Genomic DNA, 20,137 nt, shown 5'->3' on the forward strand with positions numbered 1-20,137 from the left:
CTGTGCAGAGCCCGGTCTGGATCACTGGAACTGTGCACAGCTGTCATACGTATCATAGCTGAGCATAGTGCCCAGACTCTGACACCAGTCATCAGGTGCTGAGAACAGTCTGTGTCATGGAGCTACCCCATTTTGCAGGTGAGCAAATGGAGGCTGAAAAGCAAAGAGACTTGTCCATAGTGAAGAAGTACCAAAAGCAAGATTTGCACCCAGGTCCAACCGCCTCCTAAGATCAAAGACACTCAATGAACAAATGGATGGGGGGCCAAGGGCAGGGGTGCTGTGCAGCCCAGATGCCCCGTGACACAGGGAGCCCCTGCCTCGCCATGCTGCCCTCTGCCTAGGGCTGCGCTGCCATCTTTTGCCTGAGTTAACGCGGCAGCTGCCTCACAGGTCTCCCTGCCCGACAAACCTTCTGGCAGCAGCCAGAGCCACTGCTCCACCCGACCCTCTGGCTCTGTCATTCCCCACTCAAGACCTTCCCATGGTTCCTGAGAGGAATGTGGTTCTCTGCAGCCTCTCCTTGCTTGCCACGTCGTGAACCAGCCATAGTGAACTTCTCATCCCGGCCTCCGCTCATGCAGCTCACTCTGTCTGGAACCCTCACTCATCCTGACTGACCGTCGCTCACTGAGAACCTTCTACACCTTTTCCCCGCACACCTCCTGATCTCCCAGGCGGGACCTACTCTCCCCTGCCTCTGTCTCATTCACGCCCCACCCTCAGCCTCCCTGCCCTGTCTCTCGTGTCTCTGCTCCCAGGCCTTTCTCCCCCAAGTGAGACACAAGGACCCTCTTGGATGCAGGGACCCCCTGGCCCCCCAGTGTCCAGCCTGCGGTCCGTAGGGAGCAGGCAGTCAGGAAAAGCTGAGGCGACGTCATGGAGCTGATGTGCGTGAGAACCGAAAGCATGCTGCCCTGGAGAGAAGCTGGCCTGCATGCCTGTTCTACAGTGAAGTAGCAGAAGCCCTGGAAACACCATATGTCCCTGTTGGAGGTCACTTAGCATGTTGGTGGCAGAGCTGGGATTTGTCCCAGGCTCCTAGGCTCCAGACCAGCGCCCACCCCCCACACTGTAGCCCACAGCCTGGCTTCCCACCTGGGGTTTGTGGGCACAGGCCCTGTGCATGGAAAGCCATGCAGATCTGAAATGTGGGTTCAGAAACCACCAGGCAGATGCCTGTTTGGCAGAGTGGGGAAGCAGTCGAGGTCATCCCGGGTCATTAGGGAGGGGTCTGAGCCCTCCCTAGCCTCATTAGAGAAATTGGGTTGTGACTGTGGCCACAAGGCCGATCTCCTGGGGGGATGTCTTACTGGCCACCCCTGGCCGCAGCATTCCCCAGGGCCTTGTCACCCGCCTGAGGCCAGCCAGGTGGTTTTTGTCCCCCGGCTGGTGGCTGCTTGATTGTGTCACCGGACTCTTTCAGCATGTACATGCCAGGGGGCTTCTTCCCTTCCTCCTCAGCCCCCGACCCTGGCTCCTCCTTGGCCTCAGCCCTCTCCTAGCTCTCCCCCAAGCTTCTTGAGTCTCCTTGCTGACCAGCAGTGGCCACTTTTCCAGCTCTGACCCTAGTGCCAACTGTCCCCCAGCTACAGCATTCTCACCTGCTCAAAACCAAACGCAGCATCTTCCCATCCTCCCAGACCTGTGCTTCCCAGAGCGTCCCCCATCAGTGGGGCATCAGCACTGGGGTGCTGCCTTGACCCTTCCCCTGTGTGGCTCCCACATCCCAGTGTGACCGGATCCTGTGTCCGAGCTCTACTCACGTCCCAAACCCAGCCAGCTTGCTCACCCCTGCTGCCCTGCCTTCTTTGAAGGCTGTGGTTGCTAATTGGGATCCCTACCTCTGCGTCATCCCCCTTCCCTCCTGCATCCTGCAGCCCGGGCGCTTTCTGCGCCAAGTTCCTCTGTTATCAGGCGCTGTTGCCTTCCTGCCTCCCAAGGCCTCCCACAGTCCAGTTCCTCTCTCCTGGTTCCTCCCCATCTGCCTGCTCTTCTCCCTGTTATGGCACACGTGCCCTTTACTGATTACAACCTTGGTGTGTGTCATCCTCTGCCTTTACTGCCATTTCCCATTCCCCTCCCTTCCTGGAGAACTCTTTGTCACCCATCAAAACCCAGCACACTTTCACCTCCTCTCTAAAGCTGTCTCTGACTCTTAGGCAGGTGTGTGTGTCTTCCTCTTGACTTGCGCTCACGCGTTTGAAATGGTTCAGCCCCCTACTGCAGGACCAGTCCGTGAGCTCCTGAGAAGGGCAGGGATGTGTTTAAGTCATCCTTGTGTTTCTCACATCTCACACAGGGCAGGGTGCAGAGGAAACATGCCGCATGGGAGCGCAGAGGGGACAAGACCATCTCGTGAGGGAGTCATGCCCGAAGTGTGTGCATCATCAGTTCACAAAATGCTTTCTCACCCCTCGTGCAGAGCAATGTGCTCAGCCCGCTGCCCAGGAGAGGGCTGCCCAGCGCGTCGTGGTTTGCTGGGTGCTGCACTGCCGTCCGGCCTTGCTCCCTTCTGCAGCTGGTCAGCTTGCAGTTCTGCCAGCTTCTCTCCATGAGGCCCCATGGAGTTCTGCCAGCTTCTCTCCATGAGGTCCTCTCTCCAGCAGGACAGCCCCAGTTTGTCTGTCAGAAGCGCAGAGACCCCCAGCCTCACTCCCCAGGCCTCTGCATGAGCTGGTTCCTGCTCCAGAACACCTTTCCCTCCTGCTGCCCAGCCTCGACTCCTGTGCCCCCAGGGCACATCACAGAGTGCCTGACTCCTGTGCCCCAGGGCACATCACAGAGCACCCACACATTTGGCTGTTGAGTGCAGCAACAAGTCAGCAGACTATTTTAAAGCTTGAGTCAATGGCGGGAATTGGCTTACGTCCCCAAAGTGGCTGTATCTGCCAATGATCCGAACATACCTACTGTGCCTCGAGCCCATGAGCCCCTTTCGTCCTTGAAGGGCCATGAGAAATACCCACTGCCGCCCCTCATGCACAGCTGAGGGAGGGGAAGCGAGCGCCACTGCTTGTGACAGCCCCGGGCTCTGGCTCTGCAGCCCCCGCTCCTTTCCACGACATGTGGGTGGACAGTGGTGGAGAGACATTGGCTGGGGCTCAGGGGCGCTGCTCACATCCTTACAGATTCTCCTGTTTGTGTGTCCACAGTGCTCTTACCACCGTCTCCTTCAGGGTTCCCAGGGCTGCTGTGGGAACACTTTTGGGATGCTGCCACCTTGGCCCCCATGCCTGAGCACCCTCCATCTCGTCACCTGCTGGAAAGGAAAAACAGAGCTTTCCCCTGTTCATGGCAGGCCATGGCCAGGGCACCTGCCTAAGTTCTCTGGTAGTAGTAGCTGTACGGCTAAGGGTGGCACTAGACAGCCTGTCTGTCCGCCATGGCTTCCTTTAGGGTCCCTGTGGAGGGCAGGGCAGGGTTGCCAGATAAAATACAGAGTGCCAATTTAAACTGGGATTTCAGATACACAAGTAATTTTTTTTTTACAAGTATGACCCATGCAACTTTTGAACATGCTTATACTCAGGATGTATTGGTTGTCCATCTGAAATTCAGATTGAATGGGGCGTCCTGTATTGTTATTTGCTAAACCTGGCAGCCCGAGGGAGGAAAGAAGGACACCTCCAGCCTCCCAGGCCTTGGAGGAGTAGAAGCTCAGGGGGTGAGTGAGTCTCTCGACCAGGCCTTCTCTGGTGCAAGACTCCGGGTCTGTGGGGGCAGAAAAACTTGATTGTGGTGACACCTAGTGACCAGCCTGGGAAATTCCAGGAATCAAGGGAGGAAGGGGGAAGAAATGAGGCAGGGCCGGGGCTCCAGGTAACAAGCCAGCGTGCAGGGGAGAGGGAGTGGGCCAGCCTTACAGAGCACCCGCCGCAGCTTGAGGGATCTGAGCTGGAGCCCATCACCTCTTTACTGCCCTTGAACACTCTTACAAAAGAAAGTTTTAAGCTGGGCGTGGTGGCTCACACCTGTAATCCCAGCACTTTGGGAGGCCGAGGTGGGAGGATCACTTGAGCCCAAGAGTTCGAAACCAGCCTGGGCAAGATGGTGAAATCTCATCTCTACAAAAAATACAGAAATTAGTCAGGTGTATTAGCACACACCTGTAGTCACAGCCACTCCAGAGCCTGAGGCAGGAGGATTGCTTGAGCCCTGGAGTTCAAGGCTACAGTGAGCTGTGATTTGATTACACCACTTCACTCCAGCCTGGGCGGCAGAGTGAGACCCTGTCTCAAAAAAAAAAAAAAAAAAAAGAGGGTTTTAGTCTCCCCACTTTATAAATTAGGCCACAACAGGTTTTAAAACCACATGCCTTAGAAAGGACTGGGATTGGGACGCAAATCAGAGCTGTTGAATCGACCTGCCCCGCCTCAGTGTTGCCCGGCCCATAGAGCTTTCTGTGGCTCTGCAAATGTTTCGTGACCCTCCCAACTGTCAGAGACAGAACCACCTCCCATTTCACAGAGGCAGCTTTCTAGGGGTTCCCAGTGCCAGGACTGGTCAAGGCCTTGGGGTGGGAAGGGGGTGCTGAAGGGAGGCTGACATCCATCCTGCTTTCTGAGAGGCATGCCAGGAGCCAATCACAGTCCCAGCTCTGTCTGTCTGTCCATCTGTGTACACAGGGCATGCCTGTTGGTGAACTGCATGGCAGTGACTTGGCCTCAAACTGAGAATGAGCATGTGGGGTTGGATACCCTTCCCTCCTCGGTCTCAGCCCAGGGCCTGCACACAGGTGATGCTTAGCAAAGGTTTGTCGATTGAGGGAGTGAAGGAATGCGTGAGTGGAAAGATCAAGGGCAGCAGTCCTTGTCACCCACCTCCTGATGTGCCAGAAAGAGCACTGAGCTTGACTGAAAGTGGGAGGCTGCATACAGACTCTGCACTGACAGCTGAGTGACCAGGGCAAGTCACTGCCACGTGACCCAGGACAATCACTGTCTCGTGGGCTTCAGCCTCCTCATGGAAATGGAGAGGCTTCACCTAGATGCACTCCAAGGCCCCTTCCAGTTCTGGCTTTCCAGAAAACCAATCCATTCTGGTTTTTGCTTGCGTGTAAACACAAAGCAGGACAATTTCTCTTGGAGCTGTGCCCCACGTCCATGCCTGGCGAGCTCATCAACCAACCACCCTGCAGGTGTTTATTGAGCACCCATTCAGACTTCACTGTGATCTGGCCTCTAGCAGAGCAGATCCGGAGGAGGCACAGACAAGGAGCTAGCTGGTTGGTAGAAAGGCCTGCGCCTGCCTGGAATCCTGGGGCTGGAAACCAAGGAGGCACTCCCTAAATATCTGTGGAATGAAGGGGCACATAAGCACGTGAGCAGATTAACGTGGAAGGTGTTGGGAGCCAGATAATACAAGGTGTGGGTCCTTGCGGCTGGACCAGCTGGGTGGTGAGTGCTGAGCCAAGGCTGTGCACACCCAGGACGACGAGTCCTCTGGGGCCCTGGCAGGGGCCTTTGAACCCTGGAGGAGGGCCCAGCGTTGGTGTCAGAGTAGAAGGGACGGTGCTGCGAGTGTGTGGAGTGGCTGGGAAGGGGACTGGGCAGAGTGGGCCAGCCTCTTTGCTGGGTCACACACCCAGCTGGGACCCAGGACCCCAAGAGGCTCTGGGGGATAAACTCTTTCCCCTACATCCAATATGGCATATTGGCCAAAGCAGAGGGGCAGTGAGAAGGAGGACGAGAGGAGCAGAATTCCCTTGAGGGGCCATCAAGGCTGCCAAGTGGGTACCAGGGCAGGTGAGGTGTGAGGTGAGCACTTATTGGAGGGGCTAGAACCACTTTGGGCTTTGCCAGTGGAGTGCCCACCAGGGCATCAGCTCCCTACTCCCTCACACAAGGTAGAAGAACTGGGGCAGCAAGTCTCTTGATCTCTCTAAGCCTCCGCATCCTCACCTGTCAGGTAAGCGCTGGTTGTACCTGGCACTTGGTCATTGAGATGTTCAATTAGTGAGGTTTGCAAAGAGCCTATTGTGGGGCCTGACACAGGGGAGCTCTGGGTAAGTAGAAGCCCACAGTCTTTGGTCACTCGCATCTCCCAGAGGGGACTAGCCCTAGGGATGCTGCCTGGGGTTGGCTAGGCTCAGGGTTAGCTGGGGGTTCTAGTCTGGGGCAGCCAGCTGTTGGTGCCTGGGAGGCCTAGATTTGCCCCAGAGAATGTAATCTGGGGGATACAGAGTGGGAGGCAAAGCCTTGTGTTTCTACTGAAGCCAAGGCCGCACAGTGAGAGGCTCTGTGTGCCATTCCAGGGGCAGATGCTGTTAGCATGTAATTAGGGGATCAAGGGGGAGCCAGACCAGCAGCCAGGTCTGGGACTGCAGACAAGCATACCGCTGTTGTCTGAGAGTTGGCTCCTGTTCTGACACAGTCCAAATCCAGAGTAGCTGAGTTTAGGCTGCTTACCAGTGAGCCTGGGTTCATCAAACGGTTCCTGTGCGTTCACTGGGTGTTAGGCATTGTGCAGGGGACGGGGGCAAAGAGGTAGCTCAGCTATGGGCCCTGTCCTTTTGAGAATCCCCCATCTAAAGGGAGGGAGACAATGTGTAACAGCTACAATTAGTGTGGTGGGTGCTATGAGCAAGGAGGGGGCAGGGGAGTCCCAGGCACGGCCCCAGTCCAACCTAGGCACTTGTGGAGAGGGTGGAAACAAGGAGGGCTTCCTGGAAGAGGTGACACAGAAATAGCATCTCAAGTAACTAGCCAGAAGTGGCCATTCAGAGGAGGGTGAGAGCGTGTCCCAAGCAGAGGAAAGCACCTTCTCAAAGGCCTCAGGGTGGGAAGGGAGGGCGGGTTGTGCGGGGCGGCCACCAGGCTGCCCCTCGCCAAGGGCTCGAGGAAGGATGAGCAAGCTGGAGAGGCAGGTGGCCGGGGGTCAGGGAGGACCTTCGGTGCCATACTGAGAACTTTCAGCCTAACCCTTTGGGCACTGGGTGCCGGGGCATCGAAGAGTTTTTTTGTTTGTTTTGCTTGTTTTGTTTACAGTAGGAAGACAGTCAGATTTATGCACTAGAAAGTTCCCTCTGCCACTGGAGCAGGGCAGGTCTTCAAGTCAGACAGACCTGGGTTTCAGTTTTGCCTCTGCCTGCCTCGCATGTCCTAATCAGTGACCGTGGGCAAATCGCGTCACTTCTCTGAAGAGCTTCTGTTACACGGGGATAAAGCTACTTACCTTGCCGGGCGATGTCAAGGCTTCTCTGTCTCTGCCAGGCCCTGGCTCCGCAAGGTATGTTCCCAGCCCATGGGGGGCTCTCCATGGATCTGAGGAGACTGGCAGGGCAGGATCAGAATCGTCACCCTGGAGAAGCTGTCGTTGGAGATGGCCTTGGCGAGCCAGTGTGTTGCGGCTCCAGCTCTGTCCGCTGGGTTCAGCCCCCTCACCTTACCTCAGTCACTAACCTCTGTGCACTCAGTGTTCTCATCTGTTAAGTGGACGTAATAGAGGTTGAGCATCCTTTATCCAAAATGCTTGGGACCAGAAGTGTTTCCAACGTTGGATTTTTTCACATGTGGGGACATTTGCAGATACACAATGAAGTATCTTGTGGATGGACCCAAGTCTAAAGATGGAACGCTTTTGTTTTATATACTCCTTGTACACAGAGCCTGAAGGCAATTTTACATGGCATTTCAATAATTTTGTGCATAAAACAAAGTTTGTGTGAAGTACTTACGTGTAGAATTCTCCACCTGTGGCATCATGTCAATGCCCAAAAAGCTTTGGGTTTTGGAGCCTTTTAGATTCTGGATTTTCGGATAAGGGATGCTCAGCCTGTGCACAGCCCCTCCTGGGCTTTTCGGGGAATCAGTGAGGTAAGGAGTCTGGTTTGTGGCAGGCCTGGCGCACAGGCAGCTCCGATGAACGTGGGAGGCTGCACTGTTGCCATCGTCATCTCTCCCACCAGCCCGCACCCTACAGCTGTTCTGCGCCCTTCCCCCTGGGCACCACCTTCCCCCGGTTCCCTTCAGCCCCCCTTCAATGTTGGTGGGAGCTCGTGTTTGTTTTTCCCTGCATGACTTGGACAGCTTGCAGAGTCAGGGTTGGGGAAGGCAGCCGCCGCCTCCCACTGCCACCCCCAAGGCTCCAACCTCTTTCTTGGCTCCATAATTTTCTATTGATGAGGCAAAGGGAGGAAAATCCCTTCCTCCCAAGTTGAGGGGGAAGGGTGGAGCAAGGTGATTGTTCTTTTCTCCCTGCGCTGCCGTTCCCAGCTTGCCGTCCCTTCCCATGTATTTAAGGGACATGGACGCAGAAAATGATGTTATTGATGAAGTCGCCATAGCAACGACCCTCAGGAGGCACACATTCCAGCTTTGTTATCTGGCCGTGTCGGCAAGAAAGGCCCCGCTCCTAAGTACAAACACACTGGGCCGCGCTGCCCTGCTTGAGATGCATCCATGAACTTTGCATTGCAGAGGATGTGGTGTACGCACTGGCTCAGGGCCAGGCAGACCGTGCCATCGTTTCTCTCCGCGAAAACTCTAGTGGAGTACCCAAGAAGGACCAAAGGCCTTGGGCGAAGATAGGCCCCAGTGGGGAAGGGCTGCCGGAGCCTGTCAGAGTCCAGAGGAGATGGCGACCTGGGGGAGGGCCCATTGGGAGGAAGCTCCGGCCACTTGGAGAAGAAGACACAGCCTGGGGCACATCTTCCCCCACGCTGTCCCAACCTCCGTCTGCTTGTCTGGAAGGTGGGCACGGTGATGTCCGCTCCTCAGGCTTGTGAGGGTCCAAGTGAATGAAAGTATAGTCAGGGCCCAAGTTCATACATCACGTCTTCCAGAAAACTCAGAAGCAGCTCTTAAATCCAGCCCTCCTCCCAGTCCCCATAACCACTGCTCTTCCACCAGACTTTGTCCCTTTCAGAGTGATAGCAACAGCCTCTCCACTGTCCTGGCCTGCAGTCCTGGCCCTCCAGGGCATCTTTCACACAACCTCCAGAGATCTTTCTGACACACAAGCGTGTCGCTCCCCTACTGACAACTCCCCTGTGGCTTCCTTCTGGCCAGGACAAAGTCCCACAACAGCCTATCTGTGCCCTTAGCCAGCACCTCACTCACCCAGAGACTGGGGCTGCACATTTAGCACACTCTGGGAGGCAGCTGCTACTATTGTCCAGCTCTACATAGGCGGAAACCGAGGTTCAGGGGTGAAGGGCTGGCCCAGGGTCATGCAGCAAGTGGCAGCCTGAATGTGGACCTGGCATTGTGGCAGCAGAGCATCTGTCCTCTCCTTGCTCCCTGGCCCATCTTGGGCACCAAGGAGACACTTGGTCTGAGTTTGCAGCATATAATTGGATTTGGATGGTTGGATCAGATTAGATTCGACCTGGCGGGCGCCTGGCCTGACGGGCATCAGGCCTCTGAAGACCAGAATTTCTGGGAATGACTGAAATTCGATCTCACTTCCCATCAAGAAGGGGAGACCAGCAGGGCTGTCTGCTGAACTTGCCTCTCCATGGTTCTCCCCATATCTTGGTCAAGGGAGCTGTCCTATGGCTCCCAAGAGCAGACGTGACACAAATCAGGGAGCCACAGGAGGATGGAGTTTTTGAGCTGGGGCCCTTCCGGCCCTCAGGCTCACAGAAGCCTGCTCTGGGCCTGGGGCTTGGGGTTGAGCCTGAGTGGGCTCGGCCCCTGCTCTGGAAGAGCTCACAGGCTGGCATCAGTGGACACAGCCTGCAGCTGCCGCTGGCTGCATGGGCCTCACTGGCTCAGGGGAGCAGGAGGAGGCCTAGGGCAGTCCTTCCCAGGTCACGGCAGAGCAGGTATTGTCACAGACCCACAGATTCCTTTCCCATCCGGAATCCAGGCCCATCCCTAGAGCAGAAGGGCTTGGAACCAAGTACCTCCCATGCCTCAGGGTTTACCTTTTCCCCTTCAAATCTCGACTTGGCCCTCATGGCCCCGGCTGCCATCCAGAAATACCACCTGCAGGAGGGGATGAGTTGGCATTCCTTCCCGTTAGCTCACTGCCCTCAGACGGGCCCTCTGGAAGAGGGCAAGGAGGGCATGCCACCTGCTCTGTCTCTGAGGTTCGGAGGCACAGAGGATACCACAGGTGCTCCAGTGGGTGGGGCCAGTGCCCTATCCCTGCCCCAGCCTGCCACCCTGGTCCCTGTGTCGCTGTGTTTTGTCTGTCAGGTGAGGAGCTAGAATAGGCCATCCTTAGATCCTGCTAGTTCTGGGGCCTCTTCCTGTCCAGGATGCTGTGTTAAGTGAGGAAGAAGGGTCTGTTCCACAGTGACTGCGGGACTTCTCAGAGCCTTTAACATGTGCTGCGAATTTCCCACATCAGGCGTCCAAAGCACTGTGTTTCTAGCACACCCAACTAGGGATGCCGCAAGAGCATTTTCAAAATTTAGCCTTGCCTCCTAAAATAACAGACAACAGGCTTCATCTGTTCTGAATAGGAGGCTTTATTTCTCTCTTCTTCCTTCCTTGCTCCTTCCTCTCATCCATTCTCCCCTCTCTTTCCCCACTCATTCTTCCCTTTCCTTCTTTCACCCACTGTTTGCAGATCCCTAACCCTCTGCCAGGCCTTGTGCTGGGTACTTGTGATACTGAAAAGAATAAAACTCAGGTCTCCCCCTCCGGTTACCCACGGTTGGCAGGAAAGAGTGTGGCGGAAGCAACGATTCCGATTTCCGACGAGGCAGAATGAAGCAAGGGCAGATAGGAGTGCCGTCGTAGCAGCCTTGCTCTACCCAGACCCTCCCTGTGCCTCCCTTGATATCGTTACCTTGTTTGAGCTTCCCAGCAACCCTCAGGGGCAAAGATTATGACATCCCCATTTCACAGCTGAGAAAATGGACATCCTGTGCCGCAGGGGAGCTGAGGCTCCGTCCTCACCTCAGGGCCTGCCAGTGATGGCTGTGGAAGGTCAAAAGAGGAGCCAGGGTGTGCGCTTCGTGGAGAGGCTGCTCGGAGAGCTTCAGCGGACACAGCATCTGAACTGGCCTTGGATTTCGCTGGGCTCCTAAGTCTGGAAACAGTGGCCAGTAACAGACACTGTGTAGTCGCCCAGTCTGCACCACGTTCCCAATCCTGTTCTGCCTAGGAGATGTCTGCTCCCTGTCAGCCATCTGGGTGCCACAGCTGTAGCCGAGTGACCCCAAGGCAGGAGAGCTTAGGCTGGGAGCCCAGTGGCCCAGGTTCCAGCCCTGCTATATGTGCTGGAACACTCATTTCCCGCCTCAGGGGCTCTTTTTCTGTCTCTGTAGGATGGATAGACAAGATGGGCTGCAGGCAGGGGTCCAACCCTGACCCTCTGTGGTTCTCCAGCCACGGCGCCTACCTGCTTGTGGCCTCCAGAAGCCAGTGTTGCCCCCGCGTGGAGGTGAAAGCGATGCAGCTGACAGTCGCTGATGAGCACCTGGGAAGCCACAGTCAGCCCCCAGGCCAGGCAGCAGCAGCCATCCTTGCAGTGGTTGTAGGGTCATTTTGAAATGTGATAGTGATGCTCCCCCGACCACCCTTCTCGGGGAGGAGGTGCCCCAGAAGCACTCAAGCTGAGCAGACTCCAGCCTGACTGCAGCCTCACCATGCAGCAGGTGAGCCTGGCTTGCACGGGCCTGACTGCTGCATCTCAGGGCACCCCGTTCTGGAAAGTATAGTTTTTAATACAAATATATGGGTTGTGCTAACATGTAATACTTTTTTTCTTTTTTTTTTCTCTTTTTTTTTTTGAGACAGTCTCACTCTGCCGCCCAGGCTGCAGTGCAATGGCGCGATCTCAGCTCACTACAGCCTCCGCCTCCTGAGTTCAAGCAATTCTGCCTCAGCCTTCTGAGTAGCTGGGATTACAGGCGTGCACCACTATACCTGGCTAATTTTTGTATTTTTGGTGGAGATGGGGTTTTACCATGTTGGCCAGGCTAGTCTCAAATTCCTGACCTCAGGTGATCCCCCTGCCTCACCCTCCCAAAGTGCTGGGATTACAGGCGTGAGCCACCGCACCCAGCCCACATGTAATATGTTTGTTGTCTTGTTTTTAAATAAGCTAATGAGTAAATGTAAATTTCTCTCTGTGATATCTAGCCAGTCTTGATAGCTGTAACACATAAACATGTCCATCAAAGCGATTTGACCTTTATAATTGTCAGGAGTGTAAAGAGGTCCTGAAGCCAGTCCCACTAGCAGTCACTGGCTTGCCCTCCGTTGCAGAGCCAGTGGGGGCTCCCATGCTGGGGGTGCTGGGTGAGAGGCAGCGTGCAGGGGACCTTTCTTGGGGTGTTGAGTGAGGATGGCTAATCACAGGACCTCAGCTCCACCTCAGGCTCTTTAGGTGGGAGATGAAGGGCTCCACCCTCTTCCCCAAGTTGTTGAGAGGTAAAGTAGCGACCTTTGAGACCAGCTGACTACAGATAGGACCTGGGGCTCACCCTTCCCAGCTCTTCGATTCTGTTGCTTAGCGTCTTATTGACTGTGGGTTACCGCAGTCCATAGTCACGCTAGATTACATCCCCAAAGTGTCCTTCACCAAGAAAACAACAACATCTTGGCTCAGTGTTAAAGTCTCTAGAGTCTCAAGAAGAAAGATCACTTAATGGCAAGTCCACAATGAGGGAGAAAACTGAATGACCTCTAGAGTTTAATATTCCATTACCCGGGGCTCCGGCATGTATCAGCTCCCCAGTGACAAATATACGGTTGGTGATGATTAGCAAGGCTTCTTGTAAATTGTGATTCTTTGGCTGGGAAGGGAAATTTAATCTCCCTTTCTTCATCATCTATAATCCTGAGCCAAACAAGGGCCCGTAGGCTCTTCCCAGCTCAGGAAGAAAGCACAGATCTGCTCACAGCATTGATCGCCTGTGCCGGCCATAGGACAGCCCCAGGATGTCACATGGGTGGTGGCATGGGGAGACACGGGGAGTAGAAGGCAGGAGCCAGGAGGCTTTGCGGAACTGGTGGAGTTTGAGGGAGGCCTAGGATTTAGTTTATGGAAGATAGGAGAGGGTGTCCGGCCCAGGAGGAAGGAGCAGCAAGGGGAGATGGGGCACCCTCGAGGGCGGCTCAGCAGACATTGTGGGATGGCGAACCGTGGAGTGTGTGCAGCTGGGAAGAAGCTGGAACAGCAGGGAGCCATGGAAGATAAATGAACAGGAAGTGAGGGGGGTGACCCTGGACTCAGCCCACCGCTGACAACAGCCATCAGTGATGGTCAGGGAGACAGCTTGCTGGCCACCACACACTGGCCAAACCCTGGCCAGGGCAGGAGGCTCCCAGAAGACCTGATGAGGGAATGAACATGTCTCAGTAGTCTGAGGTTTCTCTACCAAGAGTCGCCTCTCAGGAAGGGGTCGCCTGGTCCAGCCAGGCCCCAGGGAGGAGCCACGCTGTCTCCAGACCTGCAGGAGAGACACCGGCCTCAGGAGCCAGTGCCCCCACAGTCAGACCTCATCTCTTACTGCCTGGCATTTCCTGTCTGTAACTGGATTTAATTTGCACAGCTCCTCCATGAGACAGAGGTGATTGTGCCCATTCTAAGATTAGGCTCAGAAAAGGGAAGCAGTTGTCTCCGAGGCCACAGCCAGGAAGGAAGCCAGATTCACACCTACATCTGCCTGACTTTACAATGACCTTTCTAAGAAAGAGACGTGCTATGGCTGGCGGGTCTCAGCTTGCGAGAGCTAACTGTGCACATTTGTTCCCAGCTCTACCCTCGGCGACATCTCCCTGGTACTTTGAAATGAGCCATGGCTGGCGTGTTTATCCCACATACATTGGTAAATACTGCAAATCAGCCTCCACCCCCGCTGGCTGTTAAGCGTTGACCGCACGCCACTATCTGTGCGACTCAGGCGCTGATGTTCTTTTGGAATCCAGCCGACAGAAAGGGTGTTTCCGTGTGAACTTGCAGCTTCTCTGCGGGGCAGCAGCATGACAGTGCTTTCCGTTGTTCACTCGTTGCTTAGTTAGACTCTGCGTCATTCCAACAATTGGATTGATTAGTGAGAAACTCAAGGTGAGGAAATATGAGTCACAAAATCAGGTGAAACCAGGAGTCATGGTGCTGGGCAAAATGCAGGCTTCCTCATTTCCGTTTGTTTGTTTGACTTTTAACTTCAGACATTTTTATCCTTATTACAACTAGCAGGGTGTTTGTGTTTTTAAATCTATTCTGTGTTGCTGCATACCCGTATTTAAAGTGGACGGGGTCAGGATTGAGCCAGTCCTCCTCTGGAACAAGAGGCCGGTGTGTCCCGGGGGAAGGAGGTCGCCCTGTGCGTGTTCGCCGTCCGGAGCCTTCACTGCCGCTCCCTGAGCTGGCTTCCCTCCTGCCTGAGTTTCCTGCGGGTGGAGGTGGAAGGCGGGTCACAGAGCCGGTGGGGTGGCAGACAGAGGCTCTTCCCTTTCATCTGCCTTGGCCTCTTGATGGACTTGTGACCTACAACCTCTCACTTGACCCCTGACCTCATAAATTCTGGAAACGCCTCACAAATCACCAGGAAGATAAACATCAGCTGAGGTCAACCGAAGGGAGTATGAGCCACTCCAGGCAGACAGAGAGGGGAGATCCAGTCTGCTGGGTGGGTGGGGGTACCCTAGAACCATGGGTGGCTCAGGAGAGGGGAGCAAATCACTCTGACACAAAAGTAGTTCCTCAGACCACGTGCTGCAATCTGACCTAGAGCAAGAGCTTGGTCTCTGTGGGTCACCAGGTACCATTTACAGTGTAACCCACAGAGCAAAGTCTGAATCTAGACCCAGGCACCATGCTCTTGCTTTCTCCCTGAGGGATATCCATGTAGATGGCTGCTGCACACACGCATATGTGTGTGTGCAGACATGGGTGTGTGTGCGTGATACATGTAATGATAGCCCGTCTGATTGTTACATATCATTGGCTATCCCCTTTCAGTCTGAAATTTTCTCTATCCCTCTCGGCCTGGTCCCCAACCCGTCTCTTGTCTGTCTCTCTTCCCAGAGGGTATGAACTGCATGAACAAAGACCATGGCTGTGCCCACATCTGCCGGGAGACGCCCAAAGGTGGGGTGGCCTGCGACTGCAGGCCCGGCTTTGACCTTGCCCAAAACCAGAAGGACTGCACACGTAGGTAGATGGAGACAAATGGGTCAAACGTCCCATGCGTCTCCTACCATTGCTTTCTGGAGGGTCTGTCCAGTCTGCTGGGCTTTGACCAGGGAGGGTCCCCAGCCCCATGGGGTGGAGAGAAGGGCAGGGCCTGAGGAAGGGGCCTGACAGGGCATAAGGGATAAGGGTTGTGAACCCCAGCCTTGGGGTTTTCCGCACCAAGCATGACACCACCAGTGTAGCCCCAGGAGCTGGGCTGGATCTTATGGCAGCCCCTGAGCCTAAGCTCTGCAGCAGGAATGGTGGGGCCGTGGCACAGAGGTCTACAGGACCAGGTTTCTCGATGGGCCTGGGAAGCCCCTGGTAATGAGTAGTACAAAGAAGGAAAAGAGTATGGTTCTGAAGTGGCATCATTCTGGGCTGTGCTGACCTTTTTTCCGGGACCGAAGATCAGAACTCTGCACACCTATAGTCCCAACTTCTTGGGAGGCAGAAGCGAGGATCACTCTAGCCCGACTTTGAGTCCAGCTTGGACAACATAACAAGACCGCATGTCTGAAATAAAATTTAAAGATCAGAACTCACAATCTGACCCCTGCAAGGCTGCCTGCCGATGGTGATGCTCTGGGAGATCTGGGCTGAATGAGGCCTCTGGCCAAAGATACCATTTCAGGATCTGCTTGGTGGTCTGCCTACAGGGCCCACGTGTAGTCCAGCCTCTTAATGGGGTCACCCCGTCCCCCAGTAGGAGTAGGAGCCAGGAAACCAAGCAGAACAGTGGCTGAACTCAGAAGCTTGGGAGCCAGTGCATCCTCCCCACAGCTGCGTGGGGAGATGGCGGGATGGGCCTCTCCTCGTGGAAGATGAGGGCACCAGGGATAGCCAACGTGATGTCATATTTGCCCTTTTTTACAAAGAGCCAAAGGAGACTGCTGGAAGCACTTTCCATCTCTGGCCAGAGACAAGTGCCTCATTTCAAGCCCACTTTCTAATGCAGAAAAATGTTAGGGAGAAGTGTCCAGTTCCAACTCCCAACAGAGAAGGTGGTCCTCACCCTAGCTGTAGAAATGAGAGGCCGAGGCTGCCTTGCTGTCACAAAGAAAATGACCGTTCTTCCACCCATCATTCTGTGGAGAGTCCATCGTCCACAGTCACTGATCCTCTCAGTTGTCATCAGCTGTCCTGTGGGTGCCTTGCCACACCCGTCCCAACTCATGGTCTCCTAGAACAGTCACCAAGACCCTGGGGACCCACGTACACCAGATGTGATTCATCCATTCTCCAAAGTGGAGGTGCTTCCTTCTGCCCCAGATGTGGTCCGAGAGGCAGACCACCTTTCTCTGTGTTCCTGGCTCTTTGCTGTGGGATGGCCAAGATAAGCCTGTATACTGTCACCCAGGGCAGGACCAAAAGTGGCAGTCTCCATTGGAAGTGCCAGCCTCCAGCCCCAGGGCTCCAGCCAGGCCCCCTCTCCACACCAGATGGATTCCTTTAGCTGCAGAGAAGTCTTCTGCCCCCGGCCAGCTCAGAACAGAAGATGCTGACTCCAGCTTTCCCAGTCCCCCCTGTTGTGTGATCTGAGTTTCCTCATGAGAAAGGCCAAGGTCACAAATGCATGGAGTCAGCAGGCTTGTGGATAGCCCTGGCCAGAAGGACAGTGCATTCCCTTAGGCAGAAGACAGGCCGAGGGCCTGCTCTGACCAGGCCCTGAGCCAGTGCCAGGGAGAGGCTGCAGGCGGCCTGGCTGGGGCCAGCTTGCTCCCTAACCCCATAGCACAAGCACTACAAGGAGAAGGAGTTTGCTCAGAGAGCATCTTCTGAGCGCCAGCCTGATGTGAGAGGTCAGGGACTAGGCAGGGCCCTGTGAGCAGCTAGGACACCCCCCACAATCCTCACCCCAGCTGCCCCCGTCAGGGAAGGGCTCAACCCTTGCCTGGAATATGTGCTGGCTTGAGAAACAACAGTCCCACCCTCTCCGTGGGTGGCTGAATATCACCAAGGTATGGAGAGCCTGATGTGATTTCCGGGACCTGAGGCCTCCGGTGAAGGGCCTGCACAGGCGGCTGCCCAGCCAGCCCAGCTTTGGCTGCTTCTGTGAGGTTCATGAGGCAAGGCTGGTGTAAAGTTAGCTCTGAGGCATTCGCTCTAGTCCTTGAAGTCATTTGCCTTCCAGGAAATTCCAAATCTCAAGCTGGGTTGGGGGCTGAGGCCTGGCTTAACCAACCAGCCTCTGTGGCTCAAGAGGACTGCAGGGCTCTGAACCAAGCTATCATCCATCCAGAGCCCAGGACCCACTCCAGGGCTGGGGCCAGAGGAGGTTTTCTCCATCCTTCTGTCCGTTTCACAAGAGCTTGAGCTCAGACATCTCTGTGTATAAGCCATAGACTCTCCAGTACTCGAAGGCTTGACCCTTGGGGGTCTGTGAGACGCACAAATGACTATGTGAAGGGAACAAGGGCCCCAGAGCCTGCATCCCCCTCAAGTTACCTCAGACAGGCCTCCATCCTCATTAGAGTCACTTTTCGGACACAGCCTATCTCCAGGAGGAGATGGAGCTCAAAAAGAACGACCTTCTCCCCAGCTGCAACCCTGCCCACTCTGAAACAGGAATCTCCTGGGTCCTAGAAAGGCACACGACGTCCAGCCCAAAGTGGGCTCCACCTGGATCTCTCCCCATCGCCTGAGATCTGCACGGAGCTGCAGCCTCCCGGAATCGCTGGCTTCCTTGGGTTCCTTCCTGGCCATTGAGACAAGCCGTTGAGAGATGAAAGTTGAGCCATCATCCAGGGTGTCAGCTCCACCCCGGAGAAGAGTCACTCCTGAGGAGAAGGGGCTGGAGGGCTTTGTGCTTGAAGCCCAGTTGTGTTTCTGGAAGCATTTTTCAGGTCCCTGAAATTTCCCCCTAGAAGTCAGCTCCTTCCTCTGGATGGTCCTCAGTTCCCTCCTCTGGATGGTCCTCAGTTCCCTCCTCTGGATGGTCCTCAGTTCCCTCCTCTGGATGGTCCTCGGCCCCCTATGGAAGAGGGAGCAGCCACTTAGAGCCTCTGGTTACAGCATCTGAGGCACTGAGCAGACACCTGTCCCCATATGAAGCCATTTTCTTGACATCCTCCTCACCCGCTGTGGAGATGGCACATGTCCAAGGTTGAGGCGCCCCATCACTCGGGACAGGTGGGCAGGAAGGCTCTGCGTCAGTCTCTGTGAAGGAGATGAGCTGAGAAGTCAGTTCTGAAATGTTTGAGATCCTTCTCTGGGAGTTGCCACCAACTGACCTACCTCTGGTACCAGCTGTGCTCAGGGGTCAACCTAATAGAACAGAATTCGTTCAAACTCTCAGGATTTGGGATTTTTGCCCCCTCTAACCATACTTGGTCTGAGATTTATTTTTGTATATTTGATCATTAGGGTTTTGCATAATAAATTAGAGTGTAGCTTGAATTCTGGACAGATGGTTAAAGTATCCAAGAACACGCCCCACTGAGGTCCTCGTGCACATTTGCGTTCAGGTGATGGGCGTGCAGCTGTCTCGCCAGCATCGCAAGGCAGGGGCCCTACACCCCCTGGGGAGCACCTGGGTCACCTTTCTCCCCTCTAGAGATCTCTCTCACCCTGGAAACGGACCATGTGTTTAAATAAACTTGAATTTGTAGTTTTATCTACTTCAGACTCCTTTTTGTTCTGCCCGCTTTTCAGCCAACCCAGATTGCTGATGTTGTGAAACATGTTGAGATTCTGGGCTGAAAGGCACCAGATCCTCCAGGCCACAGGCATTGAAAACAGTGGAACGTGGTTATTATTTAGGTGATTTTCAAAACCGTACCTCAGATGACATTAATTTGCATGAGTCTGTCTGTTCGGACATTGCCGAGCTCCCGGAGGATTAGGGCTTTGAAAGGATAGAGTTTGAGATGGCCCCTGGACTCTAAGAGGGGACGTCCGTGGAGACATCCACACGCCCCAAGACAGACAGAGGAAGGAAAGCTCTGCCAGAACTAAGGAAATGAGCGTCACCTGGAACCACGGGCCACCTTGTCCCTCCCCCGACAGCTTGACAAGTACATCCTGGCATTGACAAACATTTGCCCCATTGAGACAGGCGGCTGTAAAGGGTCCTGCAGCCTGGGAAGGATGAAACTGTCTTCATCTACCGCCATCGGAGCGCATCAGCTCTGTGCCTGCTCTGATCAAAGCCTAGACGACCCCAAGTCCATTCTGTCCCACCCCAGTTCAGCTATAGGGAGTGAGTGACTCCAGGCCTGGTCCCTGGAGGGGCTGAAGTGCAGGGAAACGCATACCCGTTGCCCGGCGAGCCTCATGACCCTACCCACTGATGCTCTTAGGCCTCAGTTTCCCCAAACCCTGAAGGAAGCAGCCAACACCGACAAACTAATCATTTTTGTTGTTCTGTTTATACACACGTGTGTACACGTTGGGCCTAACTAGTAACCTGTAACTATGGAAACGGAGGCTGCCAGCACAGCTGTGAGGACACAGACACAGGCCCCATGTGCGGTTGCCACCAGAAGTACGCCCTCCACTCAGACGGTCGCACGTGCATCGGTAAGTAGGCACCTCTGCCGCACAGCACCCTTGCACCCCCCGCCCCCACCCCCCATGCGTGCACCAGCAGGGCCAGCACCCTGCCACATCCAGGTTCCCTGGAAGGACGCTTCAGGGAAGCCAGGAAAGGCAAGCCCATGGCAATGGTGGGGATGGCCGGCACACCTGGGGAAGCTTTCTGGGGAGGCTTCTCTGGGCCCGCAGCCCCCAGGACTAGGCTCTTCTGCTTTGTGTTCCCTGGCGACACCTGACGTGGGCTCCCTAGCAGCGGGGGTTCTGCACGTCCTCGTCCTGGAAGTGAGGGGTGGCCCCAGGCAGGGGGTGTGTGGGGAGAAGGGAGGTGTACACACCTAAGACCTTCTGTTCCAGAAGCCCAAGTGTTTCCTCCCCAATATGGAAAACAGCCAGATTCAGGTAACTGCACACAGCCACGTTAGTCGTGGGAGCTGCCCACAGCCGTCTGGAAAACCGAGAGGTTTCCTCAGAACTCTGCTTTGAGTGGTCAGTGACTAACCTCCAGGGGAGATGGACGGTG

At 55.1% G+C, this 20,137-nt stretch overlaps 1 protein-coding gene across 2 annotated transcripts in view; it reads left to right on the forward strand.

Annotated features, from left to right (window-relative positions):
• Nucleotides 1–20,137, forward strand: part of SCUBE1 (signal peptide, CUB domain and EGF like domain containing 1) — a 147,078-nt gene that overhangs the window by 69,047 nt on the left and 57,894 nt on the right. For both annotated transcript variants that reach the window (XM_033233693.1, XM_033233694.1), the window contains exons 5-6: nucleotides 14,935–15,060; nucleotides 19,486–19,602. In XM_033233693.1, the coding sequence (XP_033089584.1) occupies nucleotides 14,935–15,060; nucleotides 19,486–19,602 (243 nt within the window). The remainder of the gene's footprint in view (nucleotides 1–14,934; nucleotides 15,061–19,485; nucleotides 19,603–20,137) is intronic.

The sequence above is a fragment of the Trachypithecus francoisi genome, unplaced genomic scaffold, assembly GCF_009764315.1.
Source record: "Trachypithecus francoisi isolate TF-2019V2 unplaced genomic scaffold, Tfra_2.0 Lachesis_group14, whole genome shotgun sequence".
NCBI classification, from domain to species: domain Eukaryota; kingdom Metazoa; phylum Chordata; class Mammalia; order Primates; family Cercopithecidae; genus Trachypithecus; species Trachypithecus francoisi.